Source organism: Leucopleurus acutus, assembly GCF_964270905.1.
Source record: "Leucopleurus acutus genome assembly, chromosome: 13".
NCBI lineage: Eukaryota > Metazoa > Chordata > Mammalia > Artiodactyla > Delphinidae > Leucopleurus > Leucopleurus acutus.
This window is the reverse complement of record NC_139155.1, coordinates 74,486,786-74,513,582: the sequence shown is the minus strand read 5'-3', so window position 1 is coordinate 74,513,582 and position 26,797 is coordinate 74,486,786. Positions and strand designations below refer to the sequence as shown.

The window sequence follows — 26,797 nt, the reverse complement described above, 5'->3', positions numbered from 1 at the left end:
TTGTTTTTGGGGTCCTAAGTTTTATTTAAGAACTCATACAAAATATTCCAGATAATTGAGTTTTGTTTTGTTTTGTTTTGTTTTGTTTGATGTGGACCATTTTTTTTTAAAGTCTTTATTGAATTTGTTACAACATTGCTTCTGCTTTATGTTTTGGTTTTTTGGCCATGATGCATGTGGGATCTTAGTTCCCTGACCTGGGATCAAACCTGCACCCCCTGCATTGGAAGGTGAAGTCTTAACTACTGGACCGCCAGGGAGGTCCCCAGATAATTGAGTTTTAATCCTCATCTTCCTCCTCTTCTTCATTTTTTTTTTTTTTAAAGAAATTTATTTATTTATTTATTTTTGGCTGCTTTGGGTTCTCATTGCTGCACGCGGGCTTTCTCTAGTTGCAGCGAGTGGGGGCTCCTCTTCGTTGCAGTGTGTGGGATTCTCATTGCAGTGGCTTCTCTTGTTGTGGAGCATGGGCTCTAGGCGTGCAGGCTTCAGTTGTTGTGGCACGTGGGCTTCAGTAGTTGTTGCTCGCGGGCTCTAGAGTGCAGGCTCAGTAGTTGTGGTGCACGGCTTAGTTGCTCCGTGGTATGTGGAATCTTCCCGGACCAGGGCTCAAACCCGTGTCCTCTGCATTGGCAGGCGGATTCTTAACCACTGCGCCACCAGGGAAGCCCCTCTTCTGCACCTTGAGTAGTCTGAAAGTAATGCAGTTCGTAACTTTCTTTGCTGTTAGCAACTACGTGTAATCAATCACATAGGTTATTCTTCTTCAAATATTTTTTGGTGAGATATTTCAAATACCTTTTGGAAAAAGCTACCTCAGAAGTTACAGTAATCTTGCTTTTGCTTCTTTCGTTTGTTACAACACCTCTACCAAGATTCTCAGCTTTTCCATTCACTTTGATTCTCTCCTGAAAAAACTGCTCAAAATTGGCAGCATCCATGATTCTACCTTCTACAGGATGGGTACAGTCAAGAGTAAACTTCAGGACCTGCTTCTTTTTTTTTTTTTAATTTAATTTTATTATTTTTTTTTTGCGGTATGCGGGCCTCTCACTTTTGTGGTCTCTCCTGTTGCAGAGCACAGGCTCCGGACACGCAGGCTCAGTGGCCATGGCTCACGGGCCCAGCCGCTCCGCGGCATGTGGGAACCTCCCGGACCGGGGCACGAGCCCGTGTCCCCTGCGTCGGCAGGCGGACTCTCAACCACTGCGCCACCAGGGAAGCCCCAGGACCTGCTTCTTTTTTTTTGCCCCCCTTTGCCACAAACTTTCTACTGGGTGCCATGGTGGCAGCGGAGGCAGAAAGGGGCCCCCCACTTTTTTAAACCACAATTGAGAATATACTGTACCTTGACCCTAAGTGTAATCTTACTCTGCACAATGTTCTTATTAAATATTTTTTTTCTTTAAAATTTTTAAATGTTTATTGTGTCTGTCCTATGAAGGCATTTGAGTTTGTGACCTTTTCTCTGCATACTCTTAGACCCATTGTTTTTTTACCTAAACAGTGTGTCTTAGAGATATACCTCACTACCTCACTCTCTTTAATGGTGCCCAGTGTTCCATAGCATAAACGTAGACAGTTTACTACATAGCTCATCTTTGAAGGGTATTTAGGCTATTTGCAAGGAACATCTTTGCTATAAACCAAATTACCCTCTAAGAGGCTACAGTGTGCATTCCACCAGCTGTATTTGCTATTAGATTGTAAGAGGTCCTGTTTCTTTGCAAAATTTTAGATCAAACTTTTAAAAAATATTTATTTATTTATTTGGCTGGGCCGTGTCTTCGCTGCCATATGCTGGATCTTCCTTGCCGCATGCGGGATCTTTAGTTGTGGCATGTGAACTCTTAGTTGTGTCACGTGGGATCTAGTTTCCTGACCAGGGTTCAAACCCGGGCCCCTTGCATTGGGAGCGTGGAGTCAGCCACTGGCCCACCAGGGAAGTCCCATATCAAACCTTTTATGTTTTTCAATGAGATAGGTAAAACATACCTTACAGTTTTTATTTAGTTATGAGGGAGGATAATTATTTCTTCATTTGTTTAAAAGCCATTAATATATTTTTTTTCTCTGAGCTGCTTTTTCTTATCCTTTTCCTATTTCTAAAAATTTGGTTAATCTGCTTATTGATTTGCAAGAGTACTTTACATGTTAAAGAAGTTAGCTCTTTTCCATTGTTGTGAAAATACTTCCTCCTTTGTTGTTGGAAAACTGATTTGTATGAACTTCATAGATAGCATTAACTATTCCCTTATTTTTGGACACTTAGGAGATTTTGGTTCCTAAATATTTACACATCTTTGATTTCCTTAGGAGAAATTCGTGGGAATGCAGTTATCGTTTTGACAACCCTGGTTTTTTAATCGTGCCTTTATGGTTATTGGGAGTAACTAACTGTAGATGAGTAGCCTCAGAACTCTCATTAGGTCCAGCCATTAAAAAGACTTTGTTTTTTACAAGTATGTATATCCTTTACTAGACTTTGTGCTATCACAAAACTGTAATAGTAACTGAGTTAAGTACATTAATTATATAAAATGTAGGAAGAGTTTTGTTTCTGTTTTTATTTTTATTTTTAATGTTACTCTCTAACTTCAGCCTCCTTGCAGGTGGGTACAAGTCAACTTTGTTTTTATTCAGTTAGGTTGTAGTTGTATGGATAGTTACAGTTTAGATTCTCTATAGAAAATTCATAATGTAATTGTTGGCATCCTTAATCTGCTAAACCATTCTAAAAGGACAGGGCATATCTAATTTGGTCAGAAATATAGTCCTAGTTTTTTTGTTCTCAACTGTTGGAAGAGTTTGATTCATCTCTTTTCTTTTTTTATCTTCCTCATAACATCTCCCCTTTCTCATCTCATTCCAGTCCAAGCTTATTCAATGTTTTGGAAATGTATGAATGGTCTGTCTATGGTCTAAATATATCAGGTCTAAATATACCAGTCCTTAGACGCTGTTGGGATTTTATGTGTATCCCACACACTAGATCCTCAACTCAAGACATTCTGGATCCTTGTATTTTGTAGAAGAAAAGGATTAGAAAGTTTAGTATCAGAAATGTACGATTTTTCCTTTCAGGAAAGTAATCTTTAGTGAGATAGTAGTTTGTATCTAATAGTGGTCCCATTTTCTAAGAGAGTGAATAAGAAAATGTGACAGTTTCCTTCTTGTATATGGATTTTGTTCTGGTTTCTGAGCAGAAATGAAACCAGCTTACCAACTTTTATAACTTTTAATTGTAGAGAAGTTAACAAGTGAGATTCAGAGTCGGGAAAATAAATGCATGGCTATGTACAAGAAGCTGAGCAGGTGGCCAGAGTGCAATGCCCTTTCTCGGCGCCTCTTACTGAAAAAGTAAGTAGATGCTTCTTTTTGGACTATGAGACTGGAGTGGGGCTTTCAGGTCTCACCATTGATTTTCTTGGTCTATATCCTTTGAGATTTCTGGGCATAAAGTGAAATCTTTTAGTTGTGTGTTCTGGATATTTTTTTTAAAGTTTTTAATGAGCCTTCATCTTTTTTTTTTTTTTCCGCGGTACGCGGGCCTCTCACTGTTGTGGCCTCTCCCATTGCGGAGCACAGGCTCCGGACGTGCAGGCTCAGCGGCCATGGTCCACAGGCCCAGCCGCTCCGCGGCATGTGGGATCTTCCCGGACCGGGGCGCGAACCCATGTCCCCTGCATCGGCAGGCGGACTCTCAACCACTGTGCCACCAGGGAAGCCCGAGCCTTCATCTTTCGATAAAGAGGTGTAATGGAACTTATGCCACCAGGGTGCTAAGTATTCAGAATGAATGCTGAAAAGTCATTAATTTGTCAAACTCAATATTGGTCTAAAAGAGAGACCCTCCCCTTAGCCCCCCTAGAAAGCACTAATGTGGGGAGTTTTCTGTTAAGAATATTAGTTTTTTATTAAGGGCTGCATGAGCTGTTTTTTTTTTTTTTTTTTAATTTATTTTGGCTGCTCTGGGTCTTACTTGCGGCACGTGGGATCTTTGTTGTGGCAGGTAGACTTCTTAGTTGCGGCATGCATGCGGGATCTAGTTTCCCGACTAGGGATTGAACCGGGCCCCCTGCATTGGGAGTGCGGAGTCTCATCCACTGGGCCACCAGGGAAGTCCTGAGAATATTAGTTTTTTACACCTGGTCATTTTATTGAAGGAAAGAGGAGTTTCTTGAAAATGTTTGACTTTGAAAATGCCTCTGGAGTTGTTGCCCTTTTAGGGCTGTAGAAGAAACCCAGAGGGAAGGTTGGGCTTCTCCTAGTAAAGACTAAAATATAACTTAGAAAATAAGTTGAATAACATGGTTCCTCAGGCAGATTTGTCACAACTTGGGTTTAATCCTGTGTGCACCATTCAATCTGATTTTAGCTCAGATGACTGGCAGTTCTATCTGACTTATTTCGATTCTGTCTTTCGACTGATTGAAGAAGCCTGGACTCCTCCTGCTGAAGGTGAACAGTAAGTTGTCTTCTTTCCTGAATTACAACACTTTTTAGTATGGTGTAGCAAAATGATTTCATTGTAAGCCTAATTGAATTCTCTTTTTCTGTCTCAATAATGTATCCCTTTCAAAGCAAGACATTTTTCCATTTTTAAATTTTAAAATAAATATGTATTCATTGTAAAAATCTTAAATTAGTACAGAAATGTATGGTGTGGAAAGTGTTAGTTCCTAGTTTTCCTATCATCCCAGGATGATTTTTTTCTTTTTCCAGTTTTATTGAGATGTAATTGACACAGAAATAACTCTTGATAACAGTTTGGTGTCTTCCAGATTTATTTGGAAAAGACAGTTTGGTGTCTTTTCTTCCAGATTTATTTATATTATGCATATACTAATATAATTATTCTTATTTAACATAAGAATGCAATTATGTTAGATGTAATGGTTTACAACTTCATATTTCACCCCCTAAAGTGTATCTTGGGCATCTTTCCATATATGGTGCATACAGATCTGATTAATTCTTTTTAATGACTTAAGAGAACTCCATTTTAGAAATGTACCAAATTCATTTAATCTGTCTGCTGTTGATAGATACTTGTATTGTTGCTGTTTCCTGTTTTGGGGGCTATTACAGACAATACCACAATAAATATAATGAGCTCTTTTAAATAGTGAATAACAAAATAGGGTTTATGATACCAAATATGAACTGAGGCTTACTTTATAATATTAAGTAAGTCATCTAATTTTTCTCAGCCTCATTTTTCTAGCAATAAAATTTACTTATGTTTTTAATTAGGTAATATTTTATATATGCAAAATTATTCATTCTTTTTTTTAAGAAAGAGGTAGAGGTGGTTAGTCACTCTGCAATAATCAAATGACAAAATTGAGAGGAATCATATGCCATGTTAACTGTCAGAATATGCTCATATTTCTCTTTTATTCTAATTTGTGTTGTTTTATAATTATCACAGTACTTTCTGTTATTTTTAATTTGTTTCTTAAAATCAATTTGGCTTGATAGAGGCACAAAATACCTTTTTCATGTGTTTATACCTAGCTCTTTAGAAGGAGAAGTACATTATTCTGCAGAAGAGGCTGTGAGATTTATAGAAGATCGGATAGCAGAAGAATCTAAAAGTTCTCGCCATCTCCGAGGACCACATCTGGCTAAACTGGAGCTGATTAGACGTTTGCGACGTCAAGGTTTTAATGATGAGTACAAACTGGGTAAGAAGCTGTAATATTTGGGAACCCTGGAGAAGATACAGGGATGCCCTCAGTACCCAAGTGCAGTATCTGTTCTCTGAAGCCTACAGTGATAAAGTTGTGTTTGAGAAGCAAATGTCTTCATAACCTGAAAATATTAACTAATGAATGGATCACTTATAAAATTAGCCCCCAATCACACATGCAACTCGGCTTAACTTTAGCATCTCTCCCTATTCCATCAGAGTCTTTGTCAGGTGTTCTTTTGCTGACCCAGCAATAATGTCAAAATCAATTTCAAAGTAAATAGCCAGTTTTATAAAAGTTTCAGGATTTCAAGAAGTGAATGAAAGTTTTCTTGAAAATCTACCCTAAGCACTCACAAAACCATCGACGAAATAACATCTGGCAGAGTTAGAGCAGTTAAAGAGCAGTTAACAGTTGAGGAGAAAATTTATTAGGACAATGACAAGATGGGAGAAAAGTATGATTTGGATAGTAAAGCATTAATAGAGACCTTCAGGAAATTTGATGAAGCCCTTAGAGGTTTTTGTAAAATGGTTCTTTTTGAGCATACTACATAAGAAGTAAATGTTGTCATATTGTACTAATTCACAGTTTTGTGGGGAAAAAAGCACCACTCCCCCCAAAATCAGTAATTCTTTGCTCATACTAAGAATTAGCTTTAGTTTTAATTATACCCTAAATTTTTTAAGTTTAGGAGAATAAACTTTAAAAATTTTTTTAGTTTCATTTTTTTAAGATAAAGCTCCAAAGAAAACTTTTTTCCCCACTCATCATTATAGAAATTTAGTTCTCATTAAAAGTTGAATAACTTTAAGAAGCTTTCTTTAGGGACCAGTTGTCCTGAGATGATGAGCACTTCTCAATACCTAAAACCTATCCTAGAACATCTTTGTCCATTTTAATCATGTAATTAATGTTCTTTGCAGCTCATTCTAAAATTAACTGTGGCTATCTCTCTGTCATTTCCTATGTAGATTATTCATAACCAATTTTGAATTCCATGTTGACTTCTTTCTTTGGGTCTACCTCAATTACTTTAGTTGGTGTTTGTTTTAGAATTGCAAATGAAAATTTTTATGCGACCTTCGGCAAAATATTGTTAAAGTATATTGCAAAGAATTGCTTTCTTCAGATTTCCCTGATGGTCCAGTGGTTAGGACACCGTGCTTCCACTGCAGGGGACCTGGGTTCGATCCTTGGTCGGGGAACTAGGATCCCACAAGCCGCCTGATGTGGCCAAAAAAAAAAAAAAGTTGCTTTCTTTCCAAAGCTGGATATAAAACTACTTGGATCTGTTTTCACACTTCCTATATTCATCCCTTGTCTTTCTCTTCTCTCTCACCAGCCTGAATCTTACAAATTGGTGAATCTTACAAATTTGTCTCCACACACAAAAAAATTTTTTTTCTTTTTTTTTTTTTTACCAGACCAGTGAGTGATTCTTAGTCTCTTTTGGATCACAGAGGCATGTGAGAATCTGATTAAAGCCATGAAATCTCTGTTCCCAGAAATGTGTGAGCAGGAACCAAGACCTAAAATCTTACAGAGACCTTGTTAAAAATCTCTCCTTCCTAAATCTAGTCCAATTTGAAAGTATTTTACTTTTATTATTTTTATTTTTAATTTGAGGAAAAATAAAATGAATTGGTAGGTTTCTGCATATCCAGGTTTAAATTTTCCATAGTGAGTGACTTTGGAGTTATTGGCCCGTGGCTCTTCCCATTTATTTTCTCTTCTGTTGTTGTGCCTGTTAACAAACACTACCTTTCATTTAGTTAACATGTATTTAATATTTGTTAAGTAGTTCAGGAACTGTTGTGGAGAAAAGCATGTTTGTTTAATGTTTGCATATAAACTTGTCTTTAAACTTTAATGAAAACTTTTAAACTATTTAAACTTTAATTGAATGAAAAACTTCACATTTCCTCAGTGTAATAACAGGTAAACTGAGTTCGCAAGATTCAACTCCTTTTTAGTATTTATTTTTAAACTGGCAAGCTATCTTCCGGCCCTCATTGTCATCCTCATTCTCATTCAAGCAAAATTTTCATTTAATTGAAATAAATGTTTTTCAAGTCAGACTTCTCACTTAAATTAGAGATTGCTTCAGTCCATGAATAATTTAGTGATATTTCCCCCCCCTCTCTCTTAGGTGATCCAGAAGAATTAATGTTCCAGTATTTTAAAAAGTTTGGGGATAAACCTTGTTGTTTCACAGACCTCAAGGTGTTTGTTGACCTCTTGCCTGCTACACAGTGTACAAAAGTAAGCAGAGTTCTGTTGGGTACCTGTATTTATTGCAACTAGGTTAAGTGTTTGGGTTTCCTTTCTAAAATGGGTGAAAGTGGTGAATGTGAGATATCAAGATATTGTGCTATCAAGCCAAGTAGTCTAGGTGCTATCAGATTAAAGGCATGATTTCTTGTAAAGTTGAGCTGCAATGAGAATAAGCCCCTGGTAGATAATTGGATTCTTCTGTTGTGTGTGTGTGTGTGTGTGTGTGTGTGTGTGTGTGTGTGTATGTATGTGTGTATATATGTATATATAAATTTTGAGATAATTGTAGATATACATGCAGTTGTAAGAGAAATAATACAGAGAGATCTGTATACCCTTCACCCACTTTGTCCCAATGGTAAGATCTAGCATAATTATAGTATAGTGTCATAATTAGGAAACTGACATTGATAAAATCCACTGACCTTATTCAGATTTCATCAGTTTTACATGCATTCATTTGTGTGTATATGTGTGGTGTGTTTGTGTGTGTATATTTAGTGCCGTATATAGTGTATGGATTCATGTGACCACCACCTAGACAAGATGCATAGTAGTTTCACCACCAGGGTCCCTCCATGTGCTCCCTACATTTTTTTACCTACAGCCACCTCCCTGTATCTCCTTTCCCCATCCCTCTCCCTCAGCAACTACTGATATTTTCTATTTCTATAATTTTGTCATTTTAAGAATGTTATATAATGGAATCATATTATTTATAACCTTTAGAGATTGACTTTCTTTACTCAGCGTAATTCCCTGGAGATTCATCATGTTGTTACATGTACCATGTCCATTCCTTTTTATTGCTGAATAATATTCCATGGTATGGATGTACCATGATTCCTTTAACTTGTTGAAGAACATGTGGGTGTGTCCAGTTTTTGGCTATTACAAATACAGCTGCTGTGAACATTTGTATGCAGGTTTTTTTATGGGAACCTAAGTCTTCATTTCTCTGAGAAAAATGCCCAGTAGTTCAGTTGTGGGGTCTTATGGTAGCTGCACATTTAGTTTTTTAAAGAAATGGCCAGACTTTTCCACAGTGACTATATCTTTTAAATTCCCGTTAGCAATGTATGAGTCATCTGGTTTCTCTGCATCCTCATCAACATTAGGTGTTGTCACTATTTTTTATTTTAGCCATTCTAGTAAGTGTGTAGTGATGTTTCATTATGGTTTTAATGTACATTTCCCTAATGGTTAATGCTGTTGAACATTTTTTCCTGTGCTAATTTGCCATCTGTATTTTCTCCTCAGTGAAGTGTCTTTTGCTCATTTTCTAGTTGATTTGTTTTTTTACTGTTGAGTTTTGAGAGTTCTTTAGATATTCTAGATACAAGTCCTTTGTCAGATATGTGGTTTCAAATAGTTTCTCCCAGTCTGTAGCTTGTCTTTTCATCCTCTTAACAAGATCATTTGCAGAGCAAAGTTTTTTGTTTGTTTGTTTGTTTGTTTTTTGCCATGCCATGCAACTTGCAGTATCTTAGTTCCCCGTCCAGGGATCTAACCCAGGCCCCGGCAGTGAAAGCACTGAGTCCTAACCACTGGACCGCCAGGGAATTCTCAGAGCAAAGTTTTAAAGTTTGATGAAGTCCAGTGGACTTTCCTTTTAATATCTTGTCTCTTATTTGCTCAAAACTGTAGCAGTTAATTGCTGATTATGTCAAGTCATGATTCATTCTTGCTGAAGCAGCCTGAGACTCTTAAATCTAAGGGATTTAAAAAAAATAAACTTGAAGACCTAAATAGACATTTCTCCAAAGAAGACATACAGATGACCAGCAGGCACATGAAAAGATGTGCAACATCACTAATTATTAGAGAAATGCAAATCAAAACTACAATGAGGTATCACCTCATACCAGTCAGAATGGCCTTCATCAAAAAGTCTGCAAATAATAAATGCTGGAGAGGGTGTGGAGAGACCCCTCCTACACTGTTGGTAGGAATGTAAATTGGTACAGCCACTACGGAAAACAGTAGGAAGTTCCTTAAATAATTGAAAATAGAACTACCATATGATCCAGCAATCCCACTCCTGGGCATATATCCAAAAAAGATGAAAACTCTAATTCGAAAAGATACACACACCTCAGTGTTCATAGCAGCACTGTTTACAGTAGTGAAGACATGGAAGCAACCTAAGTGTTCATCAACATATGAGTGTATAAAGAAGATGTGGTATATATATACACAGTGAAATATTACTCAGCCATAAAAAATAATGAAATATTGCCATTTGCAGCACCATGGTTGGACCTAGAGATTATCATACTAAATGAAGTAAGTCAGACAGAGAAAGACAAATATATGATATCACTTATATGTGGAATCTAAAAAATAATACAAATGAACTTATTTACAAAATAGAAACAGACTCACAGATGTAGAAAACAAACTTATGGTTGCCAAAGGGGAAGGGATAAATTAGGAGTATGGGATTAACAGATACAGGCTACTATAGCAAAATATATAAAAAGAATTTACTGTATAGCACAGGGAACTATATTCAATATCTTGTAATAACCTGTAATGGAAAAGAATCTGAAAAAAATACATAGCCAGATCACTTTTCTGTATACCTGCAACTAATACAATATTGTAACTCAACTATACTTCAATAAAATTAAAGAAAAAAAACCCTTTAATTTTGGAATAACTTTACATTTACAGGAAAGTTGTAAAGATAGTAAAGAAGGTTATACTCTACCCTTCGCCTAGCTTTCCCCAACATTAACATCTTAAATTACAGTGGTATATTTGTCAAAACTAAGAAACTAACTTTGGTACATTACTGTTAACTGGCCTCTAGACTTTATATTTCTGTAGCTCTTCCATTAATGTCCTTTTTCTTTTCTGGGATCTAAGCCTGGGTACCATATTGTAGTTAATTGTCATCTATTGGGAGTTTTTGATGTGATAGAATCAATGTAAATCAATTATATGTATATCAACATCATGTAAAGAAATACTGATATGTATCAAGAGAGTCTGTGACTTTGGTCAGCTTTACTCATAAAAAACTCTAATTAGTGAATGTTGGAAGTCTTGCTATCACAGGGCTACCACAACCTGTTTTTCCAGAAAGACTCTATCATCCCCATATGGAATGAGTGAAACTCAATGGGAACACAGTGGCAATGACTACAGTATTTGTTTCGTGACCATATCCTTGCTCACCAGCACTTGATACTTTGGCAGTCTTGAGGTTACACATCTAGGGCAGATGGAGCAGTGCATTCCCAAACTGTTAAGGAGCCAGTGGTCTCTACTGGGTTCTGAAATGACTACCATTGTTCACTTTGGTTTAGAAAAAGTTGTTCTTGGGTTGCTGTGCTTATAGGGCACAGGCTAAGCTTTAGAAGTTTTCTAGATAAATTGTAACATATCCAGAAAAGAGGGTTCTGGGTTATAGAAAGACTTGAAAGCCTATGAGAGAGAAATGGTTGAGTGGAAGAGATAGGTTTGGTATGGTGATGACAGAGTACTTTATTTCTCATAATTTGAAAAGCTGTCCTGTAAAAGAGGGAAGAGAACAGGGCCAGCAAGAAGTTGTTGCAGGGAATTAAGAATTTGGCTCAGTGAGAGAAAGATATTTTTTATAGTCACAATTCTCTAAAAAACAGTGTGTGAGTTTCATGTTACTGGAGGGATTTAAGCAGAAAATAAAACCACGTGGGAAAGATTCATTCACTAAGTGTTTGTCGCACATATTATGTGCTAAGTGCTAAGGTAAGGAATGATTGATCATGTTTTATAGTGCTTACTGTCTTGTAAGTTAAAGCATCAAATGATGGGAAAGCATTAGAGGAATGCTTATATCGCATTTAGCTGAGATTCATATAGGTTTGCTAGCATAAATTTTAGTACCAGAAGCTCTACTTTATTGGCATGTTTGAAAATCTTAGATCACCTCTGTGACTGCATATACTAATAATCTACTGGGAGGAACCCTCTAGAAATAGTGAAATACTAGCAGTGATGAGGTGGTCATTGTTCAGTGAGACAAAGGGTTTAAAGCTGTTGCAGTGAGTTTTGTAGTCCCGTGTAAATTTTTAATTGAGAGGGGTAATTTTGCTGCCACAACTTTTTAAATGTAGGATGACTTCAATAGCTAAAAATCCTGCCACTCAGCAGTATGTTTGTCAGAGGATTGCAAACTGTCCAAGTAAGGTTCAGACTGAGAACTGTTGTCCCAATGAATTAGGAGACGCATTCTAAAATGGGACTGGCCCCTAAGAGGAGGCCGTTGAGTCCAGTGATCCTGAAGAGGCTCACCCATAGAGGCGTTTTTGTATTTTGTTTCCTTTGCCTTGGGGTTTTAAGCTAACAATAAAATAATTCCAGTTTTTAAAGAAGCTTTTTGTGTAGCAGTGAAACTGTACAGACTAGAATAGCAAATGAACGTATTGTTTCATGACAAAACCTGTTTGGAAGATTCTTTAGCATTCAATAAAGAAGGCCTTAATAATAAACATAACTAGTATATAAAATGGCTTACAAGAATGGAAGAGCTGGCAATAGAAATTATATAGGTACTTAATCAAAAACATGAACACTAGTGCCACAGTTTCTTTGTTACAAATGTGATTATCTGATCATAATAATTAAAATTAAAATTCATACAATTGTAGAAAATTGAAGTAAAGTCATTACAGATGTGAAACTGCATGTTGAGTAGGATTTTTATTTTAATTTAATTTTTGTTTCCAAAAATTACATGTATAAAATTGAAAAAGTCAAATAGTGCTACAAGGCTTATATTGAAAAACAATTGCAGCTCTTTGCCTTCTTCAGCCCTGATTCTGGCTCCGTACAGGCAAATCACTTTCAACCCTTAACTGCTTCTTCTGTTATTTAACTCCATATTTCTAAATTATAGGCTTATTTAGCTATTTGTTTATTTTTACAGTTATAGTCTTCATCTGTTGGTATCTTACTGTGGAAGGCAATAATTTTGTTCATAACATCCCACTTCTCCCCTTACCTACTTTTCCCCCAGTATAGTTTAGTAATTATGCAGTATTTATATTTTAATGACTAAATATTCACAGCTAAGCCACTTTATATATGTGGAGATTACCTTTCTTAACTTTCTTTCTTGGAGTTAATATTTTTTTGTTCAGTTCACCCCAATCAATCTGACAGAACCATAAAAGTTTAAAACTCCTCTTAGTGTATTCTGAAACATGACGTGATAGATCTGTTCCATTCTCCCCTTGAGTCTACAGTGTCTCTGGTTCAGTATCTCCTGAGGGTAAAGAAAACCCGTGGATTCTGCTGGGTTTAGGAAGTCAGTCAGTGAGCTTGGGGAGGGGTCTAATTTCTTAGAATTTAGCAAATTCTTCTGTTTCAGTCCCACCAGCACTTTAGCTTTCAGACGTACCTCTTGCCCTTAATTTCTGAATCTTCCAAGGTTCTGTGGCTGGAAGAGGCTTGCTGCTTATTGGTGGTCTCCCCATTCATACTGTTGGATTTCAGCTTTCTTGGCCCTGTACATTGGTTATTACTTACCACCTGCCCTTCTGCTTTTTATCTTTTGAAATCTTGTTAATGTTTATTATTGCTGTCATCTCTTCACATGTTCTTGATCCTTTGGGGTTGATTCCTTTTTTGTTCTTTACTGTCATCCTAATAGGATCTTGGAAGGGAGTGAAAATAGCCTGTGTTTAATACATGTGTAAATGGAACTGGGTTTTTTTGCTTTAAAAATAATTTATTAGTTTTGGATCACAAAATATAGGGAAGACACAAGGGTGATGCCTGTGACCCCTTGGCTGCACTTCCTGTCCATAAACACCTTTTAGAACTCCAGACTCGTGCTGCCCAAGCATTTTCTCACATCCTAACAGCTGAAGAGTATCGTATACGACCATGTGGGAAGTTTAAACAGACACCCTGTATGTGATGCAGGGGTCCCTTCTCACTTCTGCCAATATTGCAACTGTACTGGTTGTGGAACTGGTGTTCTTAAAAATTTATACCGAATTTAGAGAATTAAAAACATTTTATTTCAAGATGTTACCATTGGGGTGGAATTTCCTGGCAGTCCAGTGGTTAGGGCTTCACGCTTCCACTGCAGGGGGCATGGGTTCAATACCTGGTCAGGGAACTAAGATCCCGCATGCCGTGCGGTACGGCCACAGGAAAAAAAAAAAAGTTACCATTAGGAAAAACTGGGTGAAGGGTACACAGGAACTGTGTTATTTCTTACAATTGCATGCAAATCTATAATTATCTCAAAATTAAAGCTTTAATCAAAAAAACAATTTAAGGCTATTGACAGGACAACCATTCCTTTCAATGTATAATGTTTCCTTTAAGAATTTATTTGTAGTATATCAATATAATAGGTTTGTTTTGGGGTAATTATTCTTTTTACAGTCTTCCTAATTAAACTTTTTCATTGCTACGTTACATATTATGTCAATCTATTGTAATTTAGGAAACATTTTCACAGTTCTTTTAATCTTTTAGTGCATATACTACATGGTATTAACATAATACTTTTGGCCAGCAATGAATGGGTGTGCCAGTTTCACTGGAATTTTACCAGCACTGTGTGCTGTTAGAAGTGTTTTTGTTTTGGCAATTTTGTTAGATAGAAAATGGTATACTAAAGGGGTTTTAATTTGTATTTTTTCTTGATACCATTTTCTAGACCATTTCAGTATTTGTTAATTGTGGCCTACTAAAGACTAGTTCTGTTTTGAGACCTGTACTTCTTTTTTTTCTTTCAACTTTGCAGTTTATTAATCAGTTACTTGGAGTTGTTCCTTTGTCAACACCAACAGAGGATAAGCTGGCACTGCCTGCTGACATCAGAGCTCTGCAGCAACATTTGTGTGTGGTGCAGCTGACGAGGTTACTTGGCTTGTACCACATGATGGATAAAAATCAGAAATTGAGTGTGGTCAGAGAATTGATGTTAAGGTACCAGCATGGACTAGAATTTGGTGAGCAGCCTTTCAAAATGTGCAGTAGTTCCCTGATCTGCTAAGATTTAGAAGTTAGTTTTTTATCTCTCATAGCATGCTGTTGTAATGCTTTTGGCAAGGAAAATATTTTGTCAAGTGGGAACACTATCCAGGTAATAAAATGCAAAGCCTTTCTTAAGCTTGGAGTTTTAAAAATTATAATTGGCTCCCAGATATCCATATTCTTCCTGATCTGGCCAGCCAACTCTTTATCACAGTGGGGCTCAGATGAATTGCAGAGTTTATGATAATTGTCATATTTTCTGCTTATAGGCCTTAATATTCTAAATATATAGACTGTGTAAATGACCCAAAAGAATTGTAAATTGTGAGATAAATATTTAGTTTAGAAGTAGATGATCTTCAGATTGCTTAGATATGTGTGATAAAATATAAATTATCTGACTAGATGATATTAGTATTTCTCTAACTGTATTCTAAAAAATTAGGTGAAGTAATGAGCATAATATTACATTAGTTGTACATGGCTCTTGGATTCTGTTCTTTTCTTCACCTAAAACCTCCTTCCAAATCTTGCTGCTCTCCTTTTGGGACCATTTGGAATACCACCTCTATTCTGGAACCCTTCCTTCTGCTCCAGCTGAGTGTGGTCTCACCTTCTTTTGACTCTTTTGATTCATGGCTTATATTTTTCTTCTGGTATTTACTCCATTCTTATTAGTTTCTTTTCCTCTTTTTCTCTTCTTCCTCCTGTCACTTTCTTGCTTTAAAAAAACTCCTTTGGGGCAGTAATAATTGAACAAATCTTAAAATACAGATATGATTTTTTCTTTCCCTATAGGGAAATCCTGTTTGAAAACCGAATTGCAATTTTCAGACTATTACTGTCTCCTTGCTGTCCATGTGCTTATTGATATATGGAGAGAAACAGGTAAAGAGCAGTGATTTCAGTTTAACTTTACTCTTTGTTTTTATTGACTATAAATCCTTAGACTAAGTATATAATCCAAGAATTTGATTTATGCTTTTAGGTTTTTCTTCCTTGCCCTTCTCCAGGGTGCTTCTAGAAGAACCAAAGTCTCCAAGTATCCTCCTCTCTGTAATCAGGATAATCTTAAATCAGTGGATATCTGTTCTGTTTTAAAATATTTCTGCATAGTGAGTAAACAACCTATTACAAAGTTACAATAATTAAAATACAGAGAAACTGATTCAGATATAGATGTATGGGTCCATGGAATGAAAGAGCCATTTTTGTTCACTTCAGTTTATATAGGAAAATACACTTTTTTTGGAATATAGTTCAGATTAGCCCATTTAAGACAAATATATACTGCATGGTAAAGGAAGCTTCATGAGTCATTAAGCAAGAGAAGGATGATTCAGCAAATGGTACTGAGATTGCCTTTTCTTTAGGTCTCACTTTCTGACATTTTCTCTTATTAGCAGTTTTTGAGAAAAAATAACTTTAGCTACTTATTGCATATTATTCATGAGAATAAACTTCAGAAGAAACAGGGCTGGGAGACAGTGCTGTGCAAGACAGACACAACCCTGCCCTCATGGGTCATTTAACCAAGCACTCAATTTTGATACTATCTTCTCATGCTTAAAATCCTTCAGATATGCCCTATTTTCCTGAGGATAAAGGTCAGCCTTATTAGGATGGTTTACAATGCTCTCTATAATCTAGTGTCTGTCTACATCTCCAGATTCTTAGTACTTAAGGCCCTAAATCTACTTTTTTTTTTTTTTTTTGCTACTATCACTGAACATCATGTTACCTCTCTTTGAAATAACTTTCTTACCTCCTTCATCTCACTTTTACTCAAACAGTGACTCTGACAAGCCTGTCTTGATTTCACCCCCTTCCTCATTGCAGATTTTATGCCCCTTCTGAACTTTTGTAGGACGTTGTGTATATCCATATGATAGTACTTGTTATACTGTATTGTACCGGGGATGGGGATGAAATCCTTTTCATCAGAGTACTTGGTATCTGGAACCCCACATTCAGGAGGTTGCATAGGGCTGTAAAAGTCATCTTAATGTAAAACCATTAATGAACTGACTACTTAGTAATTTGGCCCCTACTCGTACCCTTCCCCACTTATTCCTGGCATCTATTCTTGCTCATAGTGACTGTGGCTTTGCTAATCTCTTGGTTTTGGAGCAAGATATCTGACCATATAATAGTAATAACAGTTAACAGTTGTTGATCATCAGGCACTTGAAAGTGCTTTATATGAATTAGCTAATTTTAAACCTTGTAACAGTACAGTTAAGATCGTTACAGTTTTACAGATGTGGGAAATACAGGGCAGAGAGAAAGAAGTTAGGTGGGTTGTCCAAAATCATACAGTGCAAATACATGGGAAGTTCTAGATATTATATATATATAGATGCAAGGTTTCTTGAAGTCAGTGAAAGTGATGTTGAATGTTCCAGTTGTAGGCTGGAACAATAGTCATTGTTCAAGGTGGATATGACAAAAATTAGAAATGTATAGAAAACTGGTGAGGATGTTGAAAGAGACTGATTTGAATGTGACAGGATTAAGAAGAGCATTTTAAGGTTAAATTGATGATGCTCTCAAATATTTTTTGCAAAAAGCATTTCTTTATGATTGTGCTACAAAAATAAAATGGGGAGTGAAGGATGCCATTTTTTCTCCTCTAGTTTTATTGAGCTATAATTGATACATTACATTGTATTAGTTTAAGGTATACAATATAGTGATACATTGTATTAGTTTAAGGTATACAATATAGTGATATATCGCAAAATGATTACCACAATAAGTTTAGTTAAAGTCCATTACCTCACATAGCTACTTTTTTTTCCCTTGTGATGAGAACTATTAACATCTACTCTCTTAGCAACTTTGAAATACACAGTACAGTGTGGTTAACTGTAGTCACCATACTGTACATTATATCCCCAGAATTTATTTATCTTATATCTTTTTTTATATCATTTTGTTATATTATAAAATTTGATTTAAAAAATTCTGTCCCCCAAATCCTCATCAACCCTTGATGCTCTTTGATTTGGCATAGAGTTGTAGTTATATTCTAAATTTTGCAAAATAAATAAGATGATAAATGTCATCATAATGTTGGGTTTAATAGTTCAGAAGTGTAAATTAAACCTTTTTTTTTTTTTACTATTTACTTTGAAATTTTGTTTCTATTTAAAAGAGATCTTCAAGAAGTTTTTAAAAAAAATTCTGATATTGGTTATCCTTGAATAAGTAGGACTTAAAAAATTATCTATTATCTATAATTGTCCAACTACCTCTTCTACTCAATTCTGAACCTCTTGAGGCCTGGAACCACCTATGACTCTTATCTTTGGGTGTTATATCTAGTGTTACTGCAGAGTTTAGGTCACTGAGTGTTGAATTAAATAAAATTATGATTGTGAAGACCAGGGAGCAACATGGGAAAACACAAAATCGGGTGTATGCCATGATTACTACTGTGTAAAATTGTGCTGCAAAAATAAAATAGGGAGTGAAGGATGTCATTTTTTCTCCTCTCGTTTTATTGAGCTATAATTGATACATTACATAGTAATGTTATGTATACATAATTGATAGTTCAAAAGCAGTACATTAATCACAATGGTAGTTTGAGTAGATCATGGGTGGTTTACGTAGTTTAGGTAGGATTATGGATGATATTTATCTAAATCTCCAATTTTTGGTTATGTCTTGTTTCTTTTGGAAAAAAGCATATAGAATATAATTTTAAAAGCTCAGTGCATGGAGCTTTTTTGTTTTTTTGAGGGGGAGCTTTTTATTTTAGCTGTTTTTTCTAACTGTAAAAGTAGCTCGTAAAAATTTGGCAAATGGTTTATTTTAATCTCGCTTTTCCAACTTCCAAAAGACTAATAGTTTTGCATATTTCCTTCTCTCTTTCTCTGTGAATGTTTTAAATACTTGAGATGAACTCTTCATACTAGTTTGAATTCTGTACGTTTTACTGATCATTATTGCATAATTATTTTCCCTTGCTGTTAAAAACTCCTTGTTAACGTTAAATGGCTGTATGGTGTTTCCCTGTGTGGGTGTAACTACAGTTTACTTAATCATCCCCCCATTATTAGTACAGTGAATGTTTTTGTATATAAAGCTTTATCTGCATTTCATATTATTTTCTTCAGATAATTTCATAAAAGAGAAATTACTTTTTCTCTAAGAATATTGATGCATGTAACGTTTTGAATTTTAGTAGGCCAAAAATGTGTATCATTTTAGTTTGGTTATTAATGAGCAGTTCTTTTTTCAAATATTAGTTGACATCTGTTAGTAGAGTTACATGTGGAAGAAAAATGATGTCAAGAGAAAGCATCTGTCTGGGGTCTTGTAGAGAAAATCCTGTACTGGGAAGGTTGGTGGATTCTACTTCTCCTTCAAAGTCCATCTCTTCTCAGAATCTAGGATCCTGTGAGATTCCAGACTTCTCTTTAAGACCTGGCAGCTCAAAGTTTGCATCATTTTTGCAGATGCAGGTTTAAGAACTGAGGTAACTATTGAGGGACTGTCTTTTCAGGGAAATTCCCTATTTTGGTTACAGGTGTGTATCTAAAATTTGTTCTCTGCCACCCAACCACATCCTTAGAATACTTAGGGGAGGTGATGGTGTCAGTTAGTTTTTATTTTTTAGTTTTGAGAAACCCCCATTTGCTGTCAAGGTCTGTGGATAATGCTGTTATATTTTGGTTCTAGGTGATGAGACCGCTGTGTGGCAGGCCCTGACTTTGCTGGAAGAGGGACTAACTCACAGCCCTTCCAATGCTCAATTCAAATTGCTGCTTGTTCGAATCTACTGTATGCTGGGGGCATTTGAACCGGTGGTGGATCTGTATTCCAGCCTTGATGCTAAGCATATCCAGCATGACACCATTGGGTTGGTAGTATATACTCTGAATAATGAGCAGCCAGCTACAGCAGTGTGGGGTCCTCATATATGGAATTCTTAACATTTTGATTTTAGCAGAAAAGTTGTTCCCGGTATTAAGCTTTGTAGATTAATCACCTGTTATGACCCATTGCAAAGCAGAAAGAGTTTTATCTTTCTCAGCATTTTGTGGTAATTTCAAATGTGTACAATTTAGAAATGGTTAAAAAAAAAAGTTTTCCCCAGATACAGGTAACAGTTATATACTTTGAACTCTTTTTCTTAGCACACATTGTTTTCAAGTCTTTACTTCTGCCTTGCAGTTGAGGTTGACACTTGTATGTTGACCCCAGAGATCCTTTGAATTTGTATTTTGACTATTCTTTGTGATGAATCAAGGGTATTTTCTCTGTGTCCTGTAGAGCTGTTTTAGGAAGACAATATTCTGTTCTCTAACAACTTGTGTTCCATTAATCATCTGAGTGTAAGAAAGCATGGCATAGAGCTTTAGGTCTCCCACAAAACTGAATTAACTTTGCTGTTTTTTAAAATTTGATTCTGTGAATTAGATCATTTCTATGGCCGCATGTTTTAACTTTTCGTATGCTTAGCTGTTTTTCTACCATAGTAATTTGAAGTGTAGTATTTGATACTAGAGGTGGGTTGGTATAACCTTTTTTTTTCTTTCCTTCCGACCTAGTTACCTTTTGACCCGATACGCCGAATCCCTAGGTCAGTATGCTGCTGCATCCCAGTCCTGTAACTTCGCGCTCAGGTTTTTCCACTCCAACCAGAAAGATGTAAGTGAAAAAAAATTTTATTTTTTAATATGGTCTTGGCCTGCTGAAAGAACATGATTCAGAGAGCATCTTCCCTCAGGTCACAAGTACACATATTAAGGTGCACCACGCTGTGCTCACATGTGCCCTTAGTCTATAGCTTACTGGCCAAGGCTGTTAGGTAGAGGTAAGGAGTTTTTGTGTTTGTTCGTAAGGGTATGTTTAATAGAATCCATGAGAAGGTGCATTTAAAACTGGGTATTAGCAGAATATGAAGTGCCTCTTAGGTCTGTGTTTTAATCTCTAAGAGACTTTCTAAGGGTATAAGAAATAGCCCATAAGAGTGTATAGCCTGGGATGCCGTATATGATTTTGCGATAGCAGTTGTTCTCGCTTACTTTTATTGATTTCTGAAGTTGATAACCACCATGTTCTTTATCAACAGAGTATACTTATCTTTTCTTACAATTATAAAATTGACCAATTCAGGACACTTTAAGAAACTTAGGTCAGTAGTATGTTTTTTAAAGTAACAATAAATAAGATAGAGCTTTTATGTGCCATAATGAAAGGATGGGATTTGCACCATATTTTTCACTGCAAGCAGATGTGATCTCCACTTGTCAGTTAAGCAGAAGTTATTGTGGAAAAAGTATATGGTCTCTACTCAGTCGAGGTATGTAAAACCATCCAGGAACATATGTGGAGATAAGGTGCCTCTCTACAGTGGTCACACTACCTGCTTGCTTCTCATGTGCTTCTAAGACTCATCACCTGGAATTTCGCCATGCCAGGTATCTGCCCATAGTGTTCCATTTTTCATGGTCTGACAGCAACTAAGAAACTTGGCAAGGAAGCTGGTTTCTGAGGTTTTTCTTGGCAAAGCACTCATGAGGATTTTTTAAAAAACCCATTTGTAAATATGACTGCTATACCTAATTTATCTTCCATCTAATTCTTTAAGCTTGTGTTAAATAGAAAGCTGGGACAGGGCAAAAGCATTTCTGACCAATAGAATATAGGTTTATTGTTCTCATCTTGCAATAATTATATTCTGACACACTTCAGGTCATGGCCTAGAGGGCTGGTGTAGCACGGGGTTGTGATCTTTGCATCATCAGTTGGCTTTTGAGCTCTATCCCTTTCCACCCATGGCTCCACTTCCCAACAGTGATTGTATCTCTGTTCAAACCTCATTTTGTGCCCTAGCTTCTGATCAGGGAGAGACAGAAGTGGGCATCAGCGTTTAAACATATTGCTCAGAAGCTGCTAGCCTGGCTTCACTGTCAGAAGGGCATCTCTAGGACCTTGGTTCTAAAATCTCTTAGCATAAGTGAGCAGTTGAGTTATAAATCTGTGAGTTTTCACTGTATATTCAAGTATCTGTGCTTGAGAAAAACAAATATCGTATATTAATGCATGTATGTTGAATCTGAAAAAATTGGTATAGACGATCTTGTTTCCAAAGCAGATATAGAGACATAGACATGGATACCAAGGGGGAATGGGGGAGCGTGGGATGAATTGGGAGATTGGGATTGACATATCTACGCTATTGATACTATGTATAAAATAGATAACTAATGACAACCTACTGTATAGCACAGGGAACTCTACTCAGTGCTCCGTGGTGACCTAAATGGGAAGGAAATCCAAAAAAGAGGGGATATATGTGTACATATAGCTGATTCACTTAGCTGTATAGTAGAAACTAACACAACATTGTAAAGCAACTATACTCCAATAAAAATTAAAAAAAAAAAAAGTATCCATGCTTGCCCTTCTCTGTTTTCAAGAAGTTTCACTAACTGAGGAAAAAATCAAAAGAAAAGTGTATTTCAAATCTCATTATTCTGGCTCTGATTACTGTGTTTCTAAGGAAGAGGTTAAGTAAACATTTGATATAGTGAAGAATCCTTTTCAAACTTTTGTTTCTCAAATAGCTTGATGTGGATGTGGGGGGTAAATAAGGGATTAATCCAAGCCTGGTGTTTGGTTTTACTCCAGTTTTCAGTCATCCAGCATTCTAGAAGAACTATATTGTTCGTGAGTTGGTCAATAAAGGCACATTATTTTATACTAATAAAAATCAAGCTTTAATTTTTCTTCCCACAAATACTGTGTCTGAAGAAGTGTTTTGAAAACAACACACACACACACCCACACCCACACCCACACCCACACCCACACCCACACCCACACCCACCTGAAAGTATTGTAATAGGGAAAGGAGATCCCCAGGAGTGATCTGAGAGAGCATGTTGTCCTCAGTGGCTTTTTGTATCTTTGTTTGATATTTTGCTGATGGTTGTGTGTGACAGGAGTGACTAATTCATGTGAATGTATGTGATGCTGAAGCTGATAAAAGTAAAGTATTTTATTAATCTGGGACTAGGACTCTCTGCTTGAAATTTATTTTTATTACTACTAACTAAGAAAACAGCTATTTAATCACATTAAAGTAGATAACTGGGGAGAGAGCATGGAGGGGGCTAGGTTCTGGAGGTAAAAGCAAAACACAGTACAGCAAGGAAAACATACTTTAAACCGTAATGCCCAGCCCAAGTCCCAGAATAGGAAAATGGAGACTGTGGTGTGGACTGTTTCCTACAGGAGTTTGAAGCTAAGAAAGATCACGATTGTAGTGTTACACTGTATGTGTTAAACCTTCTGATAGTATTAGAAATACATCTCTGGAAAGCTAAAGCTCTATGCTCTACATCTTTTATTCTTGGTAGTTTTTGGCACCCCCAGATGGTTTTTCCTTGAGTGACTGATGTATTTCAATTACCAACTAGCTCTTTGAAAGAACATCTACTCCTTAAATGGAAATCTGCTTTGTAAGGCTTTGTGCTATGGGATTGAAAGTTGTATTTGGAAGGTCGATGTAGGGGTTTTCTTTTTGGAAAGGTCGTTGTCTGCTGTCATCTTATTTGGAATAGAGTTTTATAATGTAAAACTAGAGTTTAGATTTACATATCTCCAAAAGTAACTTCCATGTTCGTACTTTAAAAAAAATTGCCTTTACAAGTCTGCATTTTAGGTATTCATGAAGATCATTATTCAAGGGTTTGATGTCCATGTATTTCGCTAATTTTTACAGTGACCAGGGTTCATTTCAGGAATCCATATGGGATCTCAATAGCCTCATTGGTGCATAAATGAGTAGAAATGGGTACAGACAACATTCTCTGATATTCAGAAGTCTTTAAAGTACCCATGGCTTCCAGTTTTGCCTGCAGTTCCAATAGGTCGTTGTTTCTTCAAATCATGGTGCTTCCTCAGTCTGTCCTATTGGTAGCTGCCCAGGCCCTTTTCTAGCTCTGCAGTGATACTTTACTGCAGTATTAAAGGAGGACTATCTTAAAAAAAGAAGCCAGAGAACTATAGTTGCCTTCTTAGTTTGTTAAAGGACTGCATTCCTTTTTTGTGGCCCCTTATTTTTCTCTTGCCTTTTTTCTAAAGTGATATTCCATGGACCACTCAGAAGTTAAAACTTCCTCTGCACTTGGTAAGGCTGAGTTCTTTCCTTTAACCATAGTATATTTTGGAACTGTAATTAATAAATTTGATTGGAATCACCAAAGTCAAATTTTTATCCTGATTAGTTGCTGGATCATATGTTCCTAACCAGCCGTTTTTTTCAAACTGTAAGGTCCTGTTGCAAGGGCTGTTGGTAAACCTTGCTATGTTTTCCAAACCAAGAGGCCATTGGATAGGCATATGTGTTTAGGGTATCCTGGCCTCTTCTTGACTGAGCGTATCACTGTCCTTTAATCAAGCTAGAAGGTACACTTGAGCTTTTTCAGATAGTCCTTCTTTAAACCTGCAGGATCACAAGTAATCTTTTTAATTTTCTTGTGTCCGTCCGTCTTTAATTTCTCCAGATACTGCAGGCAAACAGCTCGCCGAGGTGTCCCATGGGGGTTTAAAAGCCGCATCGAATGCAGTTGAATTAGCGCCCGTGGCGCAATCCCGCGGCCTGAAATGAACCCTGCGAGGCTGTGTATCAGAGGGTATGTTGTTGACTATTGGCCTATTTTCCTATTGGGCAAATTATTCGGTCATAATGGAGATGGGGGCAGAGCTGACTGAGGCTGTGCAAAAAGGCTGTCTTTTCTAGAAAAGATCTTTGGGGGCAGACATCAACTTTGAGTTTAGTACTTTACTTAGCCCAAAAGGGTGCCCTTCTGACTTCCGATCCTGATGGCGTAGGCTCACACCCATGAAATGTTCTTCCCTGAGATTTTCTTCTGTTGTGCCAGAATTTCTGTTTAGGATTCTTTATCTTGCCTCTGTTCATGTTTCATCTGTATATATGTATTAATCTAATTAAAGCACATGTGGTGTATGTTATGGGATTTTCTAGCATAGTAGTTTGGATGGACAGGTAACCTGGTTTTTGCATTTTCTGTCCTCAGAATGGATGATGACATGAATTTTTATAGGTCTTTTGTTTGGTGTCTTCTATCTTGATGCAATACACATATTCCTGTGTTTGTGATATATTATTCAGAAGTAAACAAAACCAAGGAGCAGCCTGTCTTTTTTCTGAAGGACAGTAATTTTTATTTGTGGTGGTGGTGGGATGGTTATATTATTCTGGTATTTTGGGAACTTTGTATAAAACAAAGTTTATCTTAGATGCAGAAAAACATGGAGTAATATCCCTTCCACAATGGCACTAACCAAAACCTTGACTGATGTGGTATAACAAAACCTTCAGTCCTGTTGAAATGAACATAACTGCTAGGAGAAAGTCTACATGGTGGTAGCAGCAGCTAAATATTATTAGTAGTAATATTAGTGAAGAAGACATTTGACTCCAGTATAGGATAGAAGAAAAATACCATTTTTAAAAGCTGATATTCTGTTTGGTGACCAAGAACTTTAAAGATTAGATTCAACATCTTAATTTTAGTTTGAGTGTTGTTTTGTTTTGTCTGGCAAGGTATGTCTTCGTTACCTGACATGTGAAATGTTTATACCAAGGCGATGTCTTTCCTTCCCAGACCTCAGAATATATTATTCAAGCTTACAAATATGGTGCATTTGAGAAGATCCCAGAGTTTATCGCTTTTAGGAACAGGCTGAATAATTCTCTTCATTTTGCACAAGTCCGTACTGAACGGATGTTGTTAGACCTTCTACTTGAAGCAAATGTGTAAGTATTGCACAAGAGCTAATAAGGAACTAAGAGATTAGATCAGATGCTGAGAGCCATTAATGGGCCTCATGGGTGTCATTAGCGGGCTTAAGCTAAAGAAAAATGGGGAAAAAAAAAATGTAAGAGGGGACAGGGAAGAAAGGGGAAGGTGCCTGTCATGGGGAATGATAGGGTACTGCCAGCACCATCCCAGGTTCCATACAGAAACCAGCTAGGCCATGGTCATCATCCCTGGCCCATATTATGTTTACAAGCTTCCCCATACCCTGCAAACATGGGATTTCAGGAATTAATGCTGATGAACTTTATTTTGGTTGGGCCTCCAGATGCCTTTCTTTTGCTGTGTAGCAGGCCAGAACCAGTGCTTGGTTCTATTTCACGTTATATGAGCTTTTACTTCCTAATATTAAATAAAGCCTTCCTTTCTTCCTTTACTCTTTCCTTTTCTCTCTTTCTAGTAAAACAAAGTCCTGGCTAACATGTTTTCATGACTATTTTATTATTGAATAATACTTAAATAAATTTTCATTATCACAGATCAACCAGCTTAGCAGAAAGTATAAAGTCAATGAATCTTCGGCCAGAAGAAGATGACATTCCATGGGAAGCCTTGCGAGACAACAGAGACTTAAATGTTTTCTTTAGCTGGGATCCAAAAGACAGGTAACTTGAATTTAACCCCAAGCAATTTATTTTTAAAGAATCAAGATGAATTTAAGAGTTTTATATATTATATTATATATTATGTATATATAATAACATTTTTATTGTAGGGATCAGAAAATATAGGTAAGCCAAAGGAAGAAAAGAAAACCTCACCCCTATGTTGAGATTACTGGTTAATCTAAAAGTTAATTCCTCCTTCACAGCATACATGAAAACAGATTCCAGATGGATTAAAGATTATATGTTAAAACTTAAAAGAAAATATAAAAAATATTTTTAAATGGTTGGGATAGTCTTTCTCAGCATTACATCAGATCTGGAAACAAAGGATTTGACCTGTAAATATTAGTCTTCTATATAGAAGTAA

General features: G+C 36.5%; 1 protein-coding gene across 3 annotated transcripts in view; it reads left to right on the top strand.

The window, feature by feature from the left end:
- NAA25 (N-alpha-acetyltransferase 25, NatB auxiliary subunit) overlaps positions 1–26,797 on the top strand; it is a 73,807-nt gene that overhangs the window by 22,580 nt on the left and 24,430 nt on the right. For all 3 annotated transcript variants that reach the window (XM_082853463.1, XM_082853461.1, XM_082853462.1), the window contains 10 exons: positions 3,249–3,360; positions 4,379–4,468; positions 5,521–5,690; positions 7,849–7,961; positions 14,725–14,932; positions 15,756–15,845; positions 19,647–19,827; positions 20,519–20,618; positions 25,610–25,761; positions 26,302–26,427. In XM_082853463.1, coding sequence (XP_082709589.1) covers positions 3,249–3,360; positions 4,379–4,468; positions 5,521–5,690; positions 7,849–7,961; positions 14,725–14,932; positions 15,756–15,845; positions 19,647–19,827; positions 20,519–20,618; positions 25,610–25,761; positions 26,302–26,427 — 1,342 coding nt within the window. The remainder of the gene's footprint in view (positions 1–3,248; positions 3,361–4,378; positions 4,469–5,520; positions 5,691–7,848; positions 7,962–14,724; positions 14,933–15,755; positions 15,846–19,646; positions 19,828–20,518; positions 20,619–25,609; positions 25,762–26,301; positions 26,428–26,797) is intronic.